The sequence below is a fragment of the Xiphophorus hellerii genome, chromosome 15 (assembly GCF_003331165.1).
Source record: "Xiphophorus hellerii strain 12219 chromosome 15, Xiphophorus_hellerii-4.1, whole genome shotgun sequence".
In the NCBI taxonomy this organism is placed as follows: Eukaryota; Metazoa; Chordata; class Actinopteri; order Cyprinodontiformes; family Poeciliidae; genus Xiphophorus; species Xiphophorus hellerii.
In genome coordinates, this window is record NC_045686.1 from 10,433,260 (window position 1) to 10,450,914 (window position 17,655).

Consider the following 17,655-nt stretch of genomic DNA (forward strand, 5'->3'; position numbering starts at 1 on the left):
TAATTTTGCTTTTGACTCATTAAATGTTTCAAACATTTGCCTTTAAAGGTTCCACCTCTTACCTTTTGCATATTCATTCACCCTTTTTTCTCTATCATCTACTTGTATGTCCTTTTTCCTATTCACAAACCCACTTTACCTTGTGTCTCATTTTGTCTCACTCGTGCCTAATTTCTCGACATGTAACAATTTGTTTCTCTCTTTCTGCGTCTTCCCTCCCTCTTGTTTAATTTCGGTCTCACTTTGCCTCCCAGCCATTTTTTTTCCTTGCCTATTTCTACCTCGTTTTCCATAACGGCGTCATTAGCATTTTCTAACCGAGCAGGCTAAATTGAAAACGCTAAACGAGTTTGTTTCTGTGGTAATTAGCAGTAACGAGAAATTGAGGAAGGTAATGGAAATGACTTGCCTCGTTAAGAAAAAAACTTTCTGTTGTACCAACTAAAGTTCCCATTTTAAACAAACAAGTGCAACACATTAGAGGGGACCTTTGGGATATGAACAGTAGTGAGAAAGCACTTGTCTACAATAGTTTTGTTTCAGTTGAGTATGTATAGTGGGGGTTTTGTTGGTTATATTGCTGACCATTGTTTTTTTTTCTATATTTACTGTGCACATATGCTGGAAAATTATTGTACTTATAGAGTTTTGTATAATTTCTATAAAGGTAATGGAAGATTATATTGTGTATGCTTATAAGGGAAGTTAAAATGAGCTGTAAAATAAATTCTTTGCATATTATTGTGACGTTAAGACTGTCTGTGCAGTAACAGGTTATGAAAATTGTATTCTATTTCTGTCTGCTTTTGAAGAAGGACGTTAAACTCCAGTGTGTAGGCGTGCACCTGTGTGGTAACAGCAACTTGATTGCTCGGCACACAGTCTTACTTACTACACCTCATCATGCAGAGGTGTGCCTTGGCATCATTACCATGTGGACAAATGCATCTCTTATCCGAAACCGCCCCGGCTAGATAAAAGTTGAGCTGTGAAAAAGCCAAGAAAAGCTGAGAAAATGAGGATGGTGAAGAGAAAGAGGCAATCATTTCCCTGCCGCCACCGTAGAGATACTCAGCACTTTAATGGCAGCTGGAATCACAGTGGGCACTTCCCAGTTATCTTGTAGATGTGTGAATCTGTATGTAACTGCTCAGCCTGTCCTGTTTTCTTCTCTCTCTTTATAATGAGAGAAGTCTTTGAGCAGTTTTAGAGACGATTTGAATGGAATTGAAATCACCTTTCTGCCACAATGTTGCAAAATATTTCAGTACAAACCTCTACATGGCTCTCTTTAAAGCCAAGCACACCAGTTTGAGAAGTTTTGATGTAAAACTAACATAATAGGTGTGTGTTACTACTTGTTATTTCTCCTGGTTTTGCCATAGATCAGCCAGTGGTACCAGGCTAACTATCTTAAGTAGTCACTGACTAGTTTTTATGTTCGCCTTGCTAGCACGAGCCTTCAAAACTACCACAATTCTGCATTCATATATGTCTAAAACATTCTGCAGAGATTTTTGTCCCTATTGATTTGATATTATGCAGATGCAGCAGATTTGCCTAACTTGATGAGCTTTTGCAAGTTGTAGTCTCAGTTTTCTGTTCTTTGAAGACAAACACTACACCCGATGAGGCCTTTTGCTTCTGAAGAATATTTGATTGAATATTTGACATGATATGCATTCAGAGATTATATTTTGCTTACTTTAATTATAACAAGTGATTTTTTTTGTAGCTTTTTTGTACCTCCAACATTTAATTTTTTAAATCCCCTTTCTGAACCATTCTGATGCACGGTTTGAACTTCTAGTGATCTCTAATGCATCACTGGATGTCCAACCCATCAAGTTACTGCCTTGTTATTGTCCCATTTACTATTTATATTGAGCTTTTGGAAAAGTGTACCTAAAAAGGGGCTAAAAGTATAAGATTATCCACACTTGTAGAGCTATAGGTATTTATTTTTAAAGGATTAAAAACGTTTCTCAAGACATGAGTGCACTTGTACCAATTTTTATGGAGGTTTCTTATAAGCAATCTAGTAAAAACAATTTATTTCTTCTTCATGAATGCCTTGAGTTTTCTTGTGCAGGTAGAAGATAGCCACATGTTTAAACTTTTATTTTGTAAGTTTTATTTTTTTTTATTAGCTACATTCAATGCATCAACATCCTCCTTATAAAACCTACCACACATACCAAACTCATGCTGGGTGGAAGATGGAAATTTCAGGACCTACAAGTTTAAGAGAATCCTGATGGAGGGGGAATAAATGGAGTCTTCAAAACAAAAACACATTTTCTGCATTTATGTTGATAGAACTGTCAAGACAACACGGAGGGGGATCACTGTGAACGCTGCGCTCCAGGTTTCTACGGTGTGGTCCGAGGTTCTCCAGATGACTGCAAACCTTGTGCCTGCCCCCTTTCCAATGCAGAGAATAAGTAATATTTTGGGTTGATTTTTCTTTTCTTCTATGCATGCTTATGATCCCATTTTTAAAGCGGAATACATCAGTAACTCCCTTTTTGCACATGTTAATCTGTATTCTGCATTCTGTTGATTCTTTATCTTTTAATTATTTTATAACTACTTTTTTCTGAATCTAGTTTCAGCCCTACATGTGTGGCAGAAGGTTTCAGTGACTACCGCTGTACCTCCTGTGCTGAGGGATATGAGGGAAAATACTGTGAAAGGTGAGACTAGGATAGAGAAAAGTAATATGTATATCTTTGTACAATTGTCTGCATTAAGATAAACTCCACTAAGATTGACATTCGGTTCCAGATTTGTCTGAAAGAAAAAGAAAAGCTAAAACAAAAAAAACTTAGCACAGTGCACAGCAAATATTTTGACTTGAAATAGTAGTAGCTCCAATGTATTTAGAAAAAGAGCTGCATCCCACTGCTGTGCTGGTGCACACTGAGTATCTCTCAAATATATCCTGGAATTATTTGGGATGGTTGATAACATTCTCCATTGGTAGAACTTTTGGCTGACCGAAGCTTGATCATCCTTTTCCTCTAGGTGTGCCACTGGTTACCACGGTAACCCAAGGATGCCAGGTGGTCGCTGTGAGGAGTGTAAGTGTACCTCGTGGGGTTCGTTACCAGGACCATGTCACCCTGTCACGGGCCAGTGCCGTTGCAGGGTTGGGACATCTGGAATTTTGTGTGACCAGTGCATGGATCGGCATGTGTGTGGACCGTCTGGGATAATCTGTAAGACTAATATATTAATTTGTGTTTTTTGAGTTGTTGTTTCTCTCTTGTTCCACCAAAAGAAAATGCAATACTCACTGAACTTTTGACAATCTGTCATGTTACAACCACAAACTTCAATGTGACTTACTAAAGTTTAATGTATTGCATTGCAACCCTTCTGAAACAAACAAATTCATAAGAATTATGGGGAACTGCAGCACCAACAGCCAGCATGTCCTTTCACAATACGATGATATACTTAGCATAAATGATTTTGTTCTTTTATATGTTAGAAAAATTAATTAATGAATGCAACCAAGCTATATTTGTGAGATGAAAAACCTGTAATTAAAAGGGGATATTTTATGGATCATAAAAATACTGTTTTAGACAACTGATCTGCAGAATGTAAGGTCAATTGTGTGTCTTGCTGGGCTTTTGAATTGATATATTTTGCGTTGGTAATGTAGCATTTTTTTGTCCCAAGACTGGTTGGTGTGAACCTCCTGACCCTATTTAAATAGCATTTTAAATTGAAGCCATTACACAGATTAGCCTCTAACTGCAGAAGTTATACATAAACCCCATTTGCATCTCAAGGTTCTACACTCCATGAACCCTACATTCAGTCTTGGTCTATTTCATTTATTTTCTGCTGCTACTGTCATTCTGGTGCCTCACACATGTGCAGTGTCACCTGAAGTTGAAATTTTTACTGTATTTTGGCAATGAAATGCAAATCGGAGGCCTTTTCTCTAGTTGCCATGGGAGACGAGATCATGGCAGAAGTCAGATTCAAGTCATTCAGAAAATAATTTAAATGTCGTTTGGAGCTAAATTAAACTTAATATGAACATAATAGCAGTGCCAATTTAGTGCCATTAGCTTGTCTGGAAGTAAGTGTATGCATGTGAATGAGAACATGGAAGAAAAGGTCGTAAGACAGAGGCCAGTGTGAAATTGCTGCTGTCAGGTCGGTAAGGAAATTGCTCGCTCATGTCTTTGCATGTTTTGACATTGAACGTGTGCTCACAAAGTGGAAGTGCTGCAGTGCCACCCTGACAGCATGCTGCTCGCCTTTGTGTCCAAACCATAATCATAGGTCCTGGTTCTGACGATAGGGTGGTAGTCAAACTGATGCTTACTTGAAAAGTGATGCCACTCGGTGTTTTCCCATGCTCTGGCTTTTCTTGCATTCTGTCTGGCACAGCAAAGCACTTGTACTGAATGGGAGAAATGTAAACATCTAAGCAAGTGCAGAAATCCAGCTTAAATTTAACAAGTCATGTCATACAGTTTGCAGCGTTATTAAACTTCCCCCCATCGACCTACAAAAAGATGCTCAGAATGTAATTATTAATCCATTACATGCAGGTGTAACATATGAGTACCCCCAAGCCCATGTCTGGAAGGGGATTCAGGCCTTAATAGATTATCTTCAGTGGGGAAAATAAAGGAGGTATCACATGCTCAGTATATTGCTTAATACATCAGCTTAAAATTGATCAAATTATATTGGTTTTAATTTGTTTTAGTTTTTCCCTGCTTCTGTATTTGCTTTAAATTTACAAAGAGTTGTATATTTACAATAAGAGCAAAAGACAAATGCTAACTGAAGAAGATAAATCACATTACAAATGTAAATTTATAAATAAAAGTGCAATCACTTGAATGCTTTTTTGTATTGCAACATTCACAAACAAAATAATTCAAAGTGCTTTATAGAGGAATATGAAAGGGGTCTAGTAAGACTAGTAAACACATGTTTAGAATAATGTCATTTATGGAAAATAAGTATGCACCTGTGTCCCGCTTTGACAGAAAACTCATGGCAATATGTTCATCATGGATTTAGGGTGCAGTAGTAGTCAAACCCTTTTGTGAAATAGACAAATGTAAAAATATTTGCAGTTAAAAACATCTTGAAAAGTTTGCAAGTGGAGGTTGAATCTAATTATGTTTCAGCTCCATCTCAAAATTATCCAGGTTTAATGAGGTTTTTCATGCACAGTAAATGTCATTTCAAGTATTATGTCTTTTTGCACATTTTTCAAAATGTTCTTGTACACTAAAGGACTGAGACATGTTTCCATGCGTTGTTTCACAGACAGGCATTCATAAAGTATAAAACGGTTAATCCTATAGGACAAGCTGCTTTCACTTGTAGAAGATTGTAGGTTAAGCTTTTACACCAGTTAGATTTCTGAACAGCAAAGACAAGCAGGTCTTGACACCGTGTCATATTCAGTACAAATTTCTGTGTGTGTGTGGTGTTTTTGTGTGTACATTTTGCATGAAACTACTTAAAAGCAGTGGTTAATTTGTGTGTTTTAGTTTTGTCAGAGACTGATAGACTAGAAACAGTTTGTACAGTATATTATTTAATTTATCTTTGATTTTCCATGTCAGGAGTTTTAATTTCTGCAATAAATCAGCCTCGGGTCGCAAAAGAAAACTATGTTTTCCTAGCACTTTACTAAAAAGTAATTGTGTGTCTAAGTCAATTCCTGTGTGTGTGTTTTTTTTTCTTTTGCCCATAGTGTGTGCTCATAATAGGTGCTCTCTCCTCTCTAGGTTGATTTTATGCATCAGCAGCCTTGTCTTTCTAAGGGTAGAACAACAAAAGTGTCATCACATATTGATATATTTATAAGTTCACATATATAAAACATACAGTTATAAAAAGACCTTATACAGAAACTTGGGAAGCAAGAACCTCACAATGCCGATAATAAATATTTCAGATGAATTTAGTGGGGCTCATTGCACATGAACTGATTCAGAACTGTGTTTCTTTACCTTTCTCCAGCCTGTGACGATGAGTGCTCAGGTTTGCTAATAAGCGACATGGACCGTCTCTATCGCATCATCACTGATGTCACACTGACCACACCCCTCCCGCCACCTTATAAAGCTTTGTACCACTTTGAAAACATGACAGAGGAGCTCAAGGTAATAAATGTTAACTTTATTTGTTTCTATGTATGTTGGTTCTGGGTAATATTGTTCCATAGAACAAGCTGGGTGAAACATACTACTTATAGATATGTCTAAAAGTCAACTTAAATGTTGCATTGCTTTGAACTTTTTGACATATTTTAGCATGTCTTGTTTCCCACACGAGTCAAAGTGAAACATTTTCATACATTTTGCTTCTTAGAAATGGATCAAATTTACTCTGGTAAACACAACTCAACCACACACCTTTATAGTTAGTTTATTACAAATTGTCAATTTACTGTGAATTTCTCCCCTTCAAATTCATTCTAGATTAAGTCAGTCTTTCAGTCAGTCTACCTTTAACTCTAACTTACAGGTGAACTCTGTAAGGTATCGTCACAATGAGTCAGCTGGTTTTAATAATAAAAAAACATAAATACATTCTCGTACATAATAATTTCCACAAAATGCTGTGTTGCCTCTATGTTAAATCTTTTAGTCTAAACAAATCAAAAGATCATGTAAGAAGTAAAACTAGAACTAAAGAACTATTGCTAAGAGTTATTTATGCATCTACAACAAACTGGAAAAAAGTGAAGTGTTGAAACTACTTGAGAAGAATAATTGGCCACTTTTCAGAATTTGATCAGTAGCTGCTGCAGTGTTCACATATTTAAGCAAAGATTGGGAAAAAATTAATGAATTAATTCAATATTTTTTTCAAGCACATTGTATCCTTTTCTGCAAATAAAAATTTAATATCTCTGCTTAATTCCAATTGATTCCGATTCTCCTTTTGAGTTGAGTCTCATGAACACTCTAGTTTTAGGTCCTGTTGTCAAATTTCCAGCCATCGCTTTACACCAATTATTTTCCAGCTTCCCAAGATTGAAGCAAATGTTTAAAAGAAAAATAATTTCCTTTTGTCTGACTGTTTGCATTTTGTTAGTTTTAAAAGTGTTATTTATGAGAAATTTCTTTGTGCAAGTTATTTTTCTGGTTCCTCTGTTTTTCAGCCCTGCAGCAGAGGTCTGGGTGGTTGCAAAAACATCGCCCGAGGCCACGTTGTGTCAGACATTTCTGTCTAATACTTTCATCTTTCTGTTTCCCTCTGAAGCACATGTTATCGCCTCACAAAGCTCCGGAGAGATTACTGCAACTGGCCGACTCCAACCTGGGATCACTGGTCGTTGAGATGGACCAGCTACACAGCAGGGTGCAAATCCTTTGGTTTTTCTTTCAACTTTACATTAACCTGTGTCTGCTTTCTTTTCTTTTCATCTCAATTTCACTCTCTGTGTAGCCAAAGGAATTGTGGAAATTTGAGCTCTGATATTGTGACTCAGTCATTTCACAAAGCAAGACTCCCATATTTGAGTCTTGAGGATGTTCCAAGTGTAGACATATTGCAATCATATTTGAGATGGTGAAATTGTAAAAGATAAAAATATACTGAATTTATATATTGCTTGTTTAGTTTCGTGCACAAATAATTTTTAGACAGCACACAATGAGTGAAGGAAACATGGATAGTAAACTGGAAATGAGTTGACAACCTGGAGTGATAACTACTTTACTCTCCAGCTTTAGCCCTATATTGTATGGTATATTTTACAGAGCTTTATCCTATTAGAACCTTAAATGCTGCTATATGAACAAAGTGGGTACAGCCCAGTGTTCAATATCCAACAATATTCTTAGTCAGGCCCTACAGATCATCTTGAAACTGTCACCTTTATGTTGTCGAACATTTTCTAAACTTAAGACAATCAAAAGTCTTGGTCTGTGGTCTCCTCTGGTGTCTATGTTTTTGCTTCTTCAACCACAGAAGCCTCTGTCAGTCTTATTACCTGGTGCCTCTCCACTCCTCTTTAGACATTCCCCTTTGCCAGTTAGGCCTTAAAGGTTTTGTTTTGTTTTGTAGCTTGATAGTGTAGCCCTATTGTTGTTCTGCAATGGGCTGTTTTCTGAGTCTCCTCCAGAACATGAGACAAACTAACCTGGAGGTCAGAGTTGAAGATTTTCTGAATGGCAGCTTCTACCAGATGTTCTAAGTTCAACCTACTCATTTAGAATTACAAGATCCATCTACCTTCTTCCCCATCCACTGGATCCAAATTTCTACCAGGTGGTAAAAAGTTTTGTCACTTTCTTTGTCAGAATGCCCAATAAATTACACAGTAAGGTCTGATGATGAAAATTACAACATTGATTATAAACCTTGACTTTTAGTGTTTTTGTCTGCCATATTTTTGTCTGCCATATTGTAAATCACATGCAGTCTGACCCCTTCCCGTATGCCATTTTTAATGGGAAGCCCTACAAAGGGCCACAGCTCCAGTCAACAGAGCGTACCAGACCATAACCCTTCCATCTTATTAAGGTGGAGATTCTGTGAAAGAGCAGTTTCATGTTTTTCCTTCTCTCTCACTCTCTAAATATATGTTCTGTCATGGCTGACTGTGAGGGGAAGTTAACCAAAATAGAAAAACACCTTTTGAGTGTAGGGGTCTATACCTATCAAATGGAGAAAAAGAAAACTCACATCCATGCCGTCAAGCTACACCTTTTTAGAGACTGAATGTCTGACATTTGTTGACAACAGTACTGTCCCCCACATCCCATCTCCTACATGCTTACTCACAAAAACACTGGCTAAAATTACATAACATGGTCTTGTCAAATCTCAGCAGGACATATAATTATCCTCACTCTCAAACTGTGTGTGTGCATGTGTTAAATTGAGTGTATTGGTATGATTTTCATGCCTGTCAAAACTCCATCCATCCTCTTGTGTTCTTGGACTTGTCTTGAACTTTGTGTGAGGTTCTGTTTTCTCTTCATGTCAGTAAGTTTTCCACCTTTCTGGACGCAGTATTGATTTGTGTTGTTTTTGTATTTTCACCTCACTACAACATATTCACCTATGTAATGCCTGTTTATTATTTTATGATGTAGCTGTATGCGTTTGTGTTACAGGCAACCAAGGTATCTGCTGATGGAGAGCAGGTGGAGGACGATGCGGACAGGATTCATAAACGTGCTGAGGACCTGGAGCAGTTCATCAGAGACACTCTGCTGGGAGCGAAAGGTAAAAAAAATTAGCTCTGCCTCTTCTTTATTAGCTCCTTTCAAATCCTGTCAAAGTTTTCTTGAATCTACTGTATTGTTTCACTGCATTTTTTGCTACAATTAATTTTACATTTTATTGAACTGATCATATTCTAGGACAGATGTATCATTGTACAAAATATATGCAGGAAAATAAAGAGGGTTGAAGAAACATCTAGTATCCCAAACATCTCAAGATGTAATGGTCCTTAAAATACAGTTTTCCATCTTCCAAAGAGGGCTTGAAAGGAAATCAGCCAAATGGCTCAGCTAATGGAGGAAAGCACCTAAAAATTGTTACTGAAGGGCAAATTGATGGTACTCCACATAGGCTGCTGGTGCAAAGTGATGCTGTAGCGTTCAACAGATTCCTCAAGCTGCAGCATCACAATAACAATCTTGATAAAGAGCAACTGTTGAAGGAAACTAATCCATCAGGCCTCTTCGTCCATAACACACCATTTTTAGATAATGGGAAATTACTCATCTAATTTTCACTGGTAATTGGCAAGCTAATATACAAGTTAGAACAAAATACTTGGCCAGTAATCTGTTTTTGTTGATAACACACATGTTTTTGCTCACTTTTAGAATTTATTTTCCTCTGAATATTTATCTTTTCTCTATCACTGATAAGATGTGAATATTTTAAGTTAATCCTTTCCAGCTGAACTCTGACAAGGTTGATAAAATTATGAAATAAAAAAAACTATAATGTTGAAAATATTCCACTACAAAATGAAAAATGCTTTCCAACCAATAGAGAAAAATCTTGATACATCAGATTCCTTAAAATAAAAGAAGCAGTGACAAACAAATGAAAAGCCTTGGGCCGTATAAGAAAAGATTGTTTCTCTACCAGCACGGTTCAAGAGTGCCATACTTCTTTACCCGTCCTCCACATCTCAAAAAACACAGTTACCACAACCGCTGGCGATGAACTTGAAAAACATAGTTTTTGATAAAATCAATTAATTAAATGTATTTTATAGAGGGCTATATTTTACAGTCATATCTGACACCAGAGGTTTAAAACTGGACAGACTGTAACATACAGGTGGTGAAATACGATCCACCTTTGGTGAAATAAAATAATACAAATTTTGTACTTTAAGTAACTGAACCTTTCACAATTCAAACTCATTGGAATTGTATTCTAAGCAGTTGCACGTTTGTAGTAATGCATGGTAGGGATGACAGTAGTCCAACTTATAAAAGATTGTAGCACCAAGGTTTTTTATTATTATTATTTTACCATTATGAAATACTTGTGGTCTTTGGGGGGAAAAGTTGCCAAATCAACTGCAGTGGTCCTCTCTTTGTTGTTGCTCCCAGCTCTCTGGCCCTCTGCCTAATCACAGTGTGATTATAGTTTGTGCTTGTATGTGTGTTTCTAGGAGAGTAAAAGAGAGACTGTGTCCTGGCTCACTGAATGATTGAGAGTAGCAATTAGAGACTTAATTAGTGGCCGTCACAAACACACAAATACACACCAGATACACAAATGCCTTTGCCAGATTCTGCACATTGGTACCACTCTACACACAAACACACACAAACACTAAGGCAAGAAAATACTGTACACAATTTCCTCACACATGTTTGCCAGATACCTTAATATGATTCCGTCCACGTTGTAAGTGTTTAATTGGTTCTTAAATCTTACTATGTAATTATACGGCTGTGGCACACACTTTTGTTTCCTCTGTGCACACACTGGTAGAGGAACCATGCACACCCCTACACACATGCCATACAGCTGTTCATTAGCATGATGGCTTAACTCCTGTCTTGGCTCTAATCACTTCATGTTTACACTTCAAATGAGTGAAATGCAACACTGCCACAACACACACACATGCATAACCATGAAATATTTCAACTTATTTCAGTCAAATAAAGTTTAGATAAAGTAACACATACACAAGCACATGCACAATTAAGGAAAAGGACTAATGGACGGTTATTTTTTTGCTTCTGCACTGATGCACAAAGTCCTCATTAATGTCAGGCAGGTTGAGTTTTACTAACGGGAGCCTTGATATGTTTCACCACTGATGTTTTTGAGATTTTACTGACTCTAATATGATAAAATAGATACATGGCTTCCAACAAACAACTGTCTTTAAATGATGGATTGCTTAAGACTGAGTTTGACTTCAACTGTGATTAAAGGAGTAAAGATCAAAGGGTGAAAATTTCCAGTCATGAGCTATGAAAATTATTTAGTGTGCTTACTGGATACACAGAAAAATTAACATACTGTACTGTGTGTTTGTTTGAATTGAGATTGAATCTTATTTTACACAATGATTCTGGATTTTTCTGATCCTTTCCATTTCTAGTTTTGAGATCTTGCAGCTTATTTCACTTTAGGTTAGTAGTTTTTAGTGTATTAAGTTCTAATAATTTATTAAGATAGTTTGTGTCATTATAAACACTGACAGGTGAAGTGACTACTGTCTTTTTTAAAGATGATTGACTGTTTGCTTATACTAGTAATTTGAAAGGGAAATGGTGGTGAGACAATGTAAGAACTGAACCAAAGTGCCACTGCATTTACACAACAGTTTATTGTGTATGAATCTGCAAAGCCGTAGACCAGTTATGGTTGCCGTGCTGATACCATACCTGTCTGAATAAACAAACATTGAACATGTAAGCATGAAAACAAAGCAATGGAACAAGGTGGCCTTGTCTCAAAATCTTATGATGCACTTTGGAAAGAAAATAAGCCAACAGAGGCAGAATGAGGTTTCTTACAATGTCGAGCTGGGAAACATTATTCTGCCACAGTGTGGATATTACTTTGAAGCTTACAACCTACCTAATCATTGTGGCACATTGATGTGCCACAATGATTCATTCTTTCAACAAGATGTTTTTCAATAGCACAATGTGAAAATTGTTTCAGGAACAGTTTGAGGAGCAAGATGATTTCCGAGTGTTGACTTTGAATCCAAATTACCCAAGTATTCAGTTAATCATCTGTGGGATTTGCTGGACAACCAAGTCCAATCCATGGAGGCCTCGCCTAAGTGATCTACAGCTGATATTTCAGGGTTCCAGTGGAGTTTATTACAGCTCTGGGCTGTTTTGGCATCAAACCTGTGACAAACACACTATTATAACATCATGACCTGATCAGTCATAATATTGCTATGGTTTCAGAAAGCAAAATATTAAAATCTTGCTGCTCTAATTTCACAAAATCCTAAATTTATATTAAAATATATATATATATACAGTACAGACCAAAAGTTTGGACACAACTGTGTGTCCAAACTTTTGGTCTGTACTCAGTTCAGACCAAAGGTTTGGACACACCTTGTCATTGAATTCAATGAGAAAGTGTGTCCAAACTTTTGGTCTGTACTGTATATATATACTGTATATGTATATATATATACAGTCATCAAATAAAACATGTCGTTTAAAGAAGCCATGGCAATGATTTTCAAGACTGAAATGAGAAATATAACCACCATGTCATTAAATTATGGCCATCGACCCTTTGATATGGAAAATAATACCTTGATCTTAGTTGCTGGAAGTTTTTTATATACATCAACAAAAAATATGCCCTCATTCAACAGCATCGGTTGCAAATACAAACCAAGCTTAAAATGTCTAAAATGTAATATTAGAAATACATATTTGTTGGCATTTGCACCAACACAGTTTCAACTCCCAGCTTTGTTTTCTCAATTTTTTACAGTTGAAACACAAGACAGGCTGTAATAGTGTTTTCCTTATTGTTTTCACAACTGCAACTACATGAACTCAGTCTGTGCGCTGGCAGCATCCTCACAGCAGTGTCTCTGCGTGTCTCTTTATGTCCAGACCTCCAATCCAAGGCAGCTGAGTTGAACAAGACACTCTCACGGAATGATGGAACTCCAGACAAAAGCCTTAGCAAGATGAAGGGGGAGGTCCAGGCGATGCTAGCCGAGATGAGAAAACGGCAGCTTGGAGGGATGAAAAGCATTGCAGAGGAAGAGAAAGAGTATGAGGACACACACACACTCTCTCTCTCTCAAACACACACACCCATGGCTCAGGTGTTTTACCTCTCCCACACAGATTTCTTTTCAGTCATGTATTTTATTCTTTAACACATAAAAAGTGGATACACGGACTCTCTTTTTTTGATGTAGAAAGTGAAAAGTTGTTTCCACAGCATAGAGGAAACAAATATTTTAATTATAGTCATGTATTTTTTTGCATAGTTTATTTTTTGTTCAAACTATCTTAGTATATTTTATCATTTGCAGCACAAGACAATGCTTAATGTATCTGTTTTCATAGGGTTTCCTGTGACTTTTGCATTATTTAATGTCATTCTCTACCTTGCATATCTTGCTTGCTGCTGGGACTCTTCACCACTTATTTTTTCATATTTTGTTTGTTAATTTCAACCAAACAACAAAAGAGAATGAGGAACAGATGCGAACATTAAAAACATATTGAAAGTTGGTTTTTCCAACTATTTCTAATACTGAATGTCTTATGTTTACTCTTTCCTCAAAATAAGGCAGCAGTTGATTTTTACAAAACATAAAACTTTTCAACTTTTACATTTATTTGACTTTTCTGTTTTATCTTCTACCTCTAGTATGTTTCTCTTTAAAAGTTAAATTAGAAATCAATTAAAAAACTATTATTTTTGCAAATCAGTCAGCATTTTAGGCATTAAAATGAAGGTATTTGCTTTTCAAAATTGGATTGGTTTTAAGTTTGAGTTGTTACGTCATAACTCAATGCTTTAAAATATGTTCTACAGTTAATAGTTTCTTCAATTACTTTGCTATTGAATGTGATCATTTGCAGCACAAACTAATGCTTTGGACTGACTATTTAGTTTTTCTAGTACATATTCAGAAGCAATTTGGACAAAAACAGGATAAATAATCCTAAATCTCAAAAAATCTATTGATGTATTTTCTTGCTTTGTTTCTTTTTTGACACTGGAGAAAAGGTAAGCAGGTATTTGATAGCTGCACATCTTTCTGTTTGTTGTAGCAAAGAGGTTTTTCACTATCACTCGTTAACGTTCTCTCTCATTCTCTCTCAAGGCATTTGGTGGAATTAGCAATCTATCTCTTCATACCTCTTTCCCCTTTTGTCTCTCTCAGCAGTAAAGGTCGATGAGTTAATTAAAAATATCACCGTAGGGGCACAAACAGAAACAGTCATAAAGATACAAAGAACATGTAATGAGACAGAAAAAACACAGGAGAGCGGAACATCTGTCGGATGGATAGAGAGAATAAGTGATGGAGAGACAAAGAGAAATCGCTTCAGCCACTAAATGAGTTGGTCTGCACTTCATTATTTGACTGAGGCCTAAGGGGAGATTTCATCCAGAGCACCAGATAAAAAAAACAAACAAACAAGAAAAACAAATTTATGGCTCTATGAAATATGCAAAACTTTCAGCTATGCAGTAGTTTTTGTATATTTTTCACATTGGACCTATTGTTAGTATAGCACTGTCAAGCAAATTTGTTCACATGCTGCAAATTACATTTTATTTAATTCATACACTCAATTTAGAACTCCAGTACACTAGAGCAATAGATGCCGAATGACTAGACAATCCTCAGTTGTTTATATTTTCCTCATGGTATTCCCTACAGGGTTCATTAAAGTTTGATCATACCCAATCATTGCATTCCCCATATCCTCAAACACTGTGAAATTTTCCTTTGAATGATATTGTCTGGAGGACACGAGATCCTTCTTGTGGTAATTATTGATGTAAGAGAAGAAAAATAAGACTCATTAAAGAGTGCGATTGTAAACATGTAGCTACTAAAGTATTTTAAATGCCCCCAAAGAGAGAAGACTCACTAAAAGTGCATGCCACCGCAACACACATCACAATGTTGTGAACCAATAGTTGCATTGTAAATGGCTGTATAAAATAAAGCATGTTGCTAGCAGTCATTTTTGCATACTTTCTAAGGTTTGTTAACCATACAGAAAAGCTACAGTAAAAGATGCCATCAAAGTCACCTTGCCACCTTAGTGTTTTATATTCTGGTGTGAATTACTGTTATTCTTGGTCTATTACATTTAATACCAAGTACCATCAGTGGTACCACCATCCTTTGACTCACCTTTGGTAACATTTGCTGATAAAAAGCAGTTGTACTTCATCAAACTCACTCTGTGTCAATGATTAAAATTTGCATTTTAATGTCACTGATAAAGCAACTTTCAGATGCTTAGTTACCAAACAAAATAGAGAAATATTATCAGCAAATTATATTTATGCCGTAGAAATCACTTCTATATCTAATTTTACTACTCTATTATAACTCAGCCTCATATTTACAAATGTAATTCAATCTGTTTATAGTATATTTCATATACTTTTGTAAATCCTGAACCTTCCCAGTGGATAATTTATATTCAATATTTAAAAAGGCAGACTATTTCTCAGTGTTATGATTTTATTCAGAGATATTAAAGGTTATAAAAAGATAGTGAAAAGAATCACAATTAATCCTAAGTCCAGTATGATTAATATTATCTATGTATATTTACACAGGGTTGCTGATTAGGAATATAAGGAAAAATCTGAACTAACTACAGATATAAAGAAAAACAGGTAGTCTACTTATATTAAAAAGGATAACAGGGTGTTCAACAAAATAAAAACAGCAGTCATTATTATTATTATTCAAAAGATTAAACTCTACTGGTTATTTAAACTTCATCAAACCTTTGTGAAACCTTGTATGAAAAAATGAATACCTCAATATCTGATCTAAAGTGAAAGGTTTTCACATTTTCACTCCACATCTCTTCTTATGCAATTCCATAACAGACAAGTACAACTGAATTTTCCCACATTATGTCTCTTTTTTTAAACAACAGCTCTGGCTTTATGAAGCTTAAGCTTTCACACAAAATCCCTTTCTTTTCTCTCTTTCTTCTTTCATCAATTAAAGGAAAACTTTCTCCTTCTATTGTTGATACGCTGGACTCCGTCTTTCAGCGTTTAACCTCGTCTCTCTCCAAGACTTGGCTTAGCTCTTGGTATGACTAACTGTATGTGCTCTTATTCATCCCATAGGTTTGAAAACTGGCTCAGAAACAAGTAGAAGATGTGAAGTTTTGTGGTGTTTTTAGTTGTTTTTGCATTTGTAAAAACACATATAAATAAGTACTCCTCCGGTTTTATGAGTCATAATATCGTTATCCAAGATATGAATGTAAATGAACTCTCTTGCTCCTCTGCAGTCTAGCAGAAGAGCTGTATCAGAAAGTCAAAAGGATGTTTGGTGACCCTCATCAAGCCACTGAAGACTTGAAAGCAGAGGTAATCATGATCTCTGCTTACAAATCTTGTTTTCAAATGTATTAAATGACTTTGATTACCTCAGTACCTCCTCATGTGTTTCAAAGATAAAAGAGAAGCTGTCTGATCATGAGGGGAAGCTCCAGGAGGCTCAAGATTTACTGAACTCTGCCCGGGGAAAGGCGAGGCAGGCTGGCTTGCTGACAGAAAAAAACAAAGCCAACCTCACCGCTCTGCAGGTGCAGCCCAACTCAAACATACATAAGAATCAGAACATAGCCGTCTGTCAGAATTTAAGGATGATTATGCCAAGTTATATATACAGTAAATATAAATTTTCTACAGTTGTAAATAAAGTATGGATTCAAGTTAGATTAGATTTTCTCTTATTAAACTGTGATATACCTTAAAGTGTTTCTACTCCACCAGCTGTTAGAGTTTGCAGTGTAACTTTTACTGCTTATCAAATTAGGTGTAACATGTACATTAAATCTAAAAAACATGCTTAGTCTGTTGCAGGTAGCTGCAACCGTTTACGACTTGGTTCTCCTGAAATACATTTTTTTTAAATGCCTATTAATTTCTTAGATTATTTCCTGGCTTTAGAATGTTTCTATTTCATCAATAAGAACCACAAAGTGCTTTAGATTAAACAAAATAAAGTGATTAACAACGTCAAATACTTAAAAAATGAATGAAATGGACAGATTTGAGAAAGTTTCTAAAAAAAAACAAAACACTGGAATGTTAAAATTTTACATAAAGCTGTAAAATTTAAAACTGTAGTGATGTATGCTCTTTTGGTGCCTTTATCGTTTTTAGTGATGGAACAGATACAGGAGAAACAGATTTATTTCCATTTCAATAAGTTATGATTTGATCACTTTGACACAAATCACTGGTTAGTCCATGCTTTTTTATGACTAAATGATTTATAGCTCAGTTCTTGAAAGTTTAATAGTACTAGTCAGATACTAGTCAGCTATATGTCATGTAGAAATTACCTGAAAGGAAAAGCCAATATCTAGCAAAACTCCTTTTGTGGCAATCATTTTAAAAGAATAGAAGGCAATCTGGCTTCTCAAAAAGAAA

The 17,655-nt window shown here is 35.9% G+C and overlaps 1 protein-coding gene across 9 annotated transcripts in view; it reads left to right on the plus strand.

The window, feature by feature from the left end:
• Nucleotides 1-17,655, plus strand: part of lama2 (laminin, alpha 2) — a 183,193-nt gene that overhangs the window by 134,620 nt on the left and 30,918 nt on the right. For 7 of the 9 annotated variants that reach the window (XM_032584629.1, XM_032584632.1, XM_032584631.1 and 4 more), the window contains 9 exons: nt 2,320-2,444; nt 2,610-2,696; nt 3,028-3,221; nt 6,013-6,155; nt 7,261-7,359; nt 9,123-9,234; nt 13,098-13,260; nt 16,506-16,584; nt 16,671-16,802. In XM_032584629.1, coding sequence (XP_032440520.1) covers nt 2,320-2,444; nt 2,610-2,696; nt 3,028-3,221; nt 6,013-6,155; nt 7,261-7,359; nt 9,123-9,234; nt 13,098-13,260; nt 16,506-16,584; nt 16,671-16,802 — 1,134 coding nt within the window. The remainder of the gene's footprint in view (nt 1-2,319; nt 2,445-2,609; nt 2,697-3,027; nt 3,222-6,012; nt 6,156-7,260; nt 7,360-9,122; nt 9,235-13,097; nt 13,261-16,505; nt 16,585-16,670; nt 16,803-17,655) is intronic. The other 2 variants (XM_032584633.1, XM_032584636.1) reach the window with 1 other exon arrangement.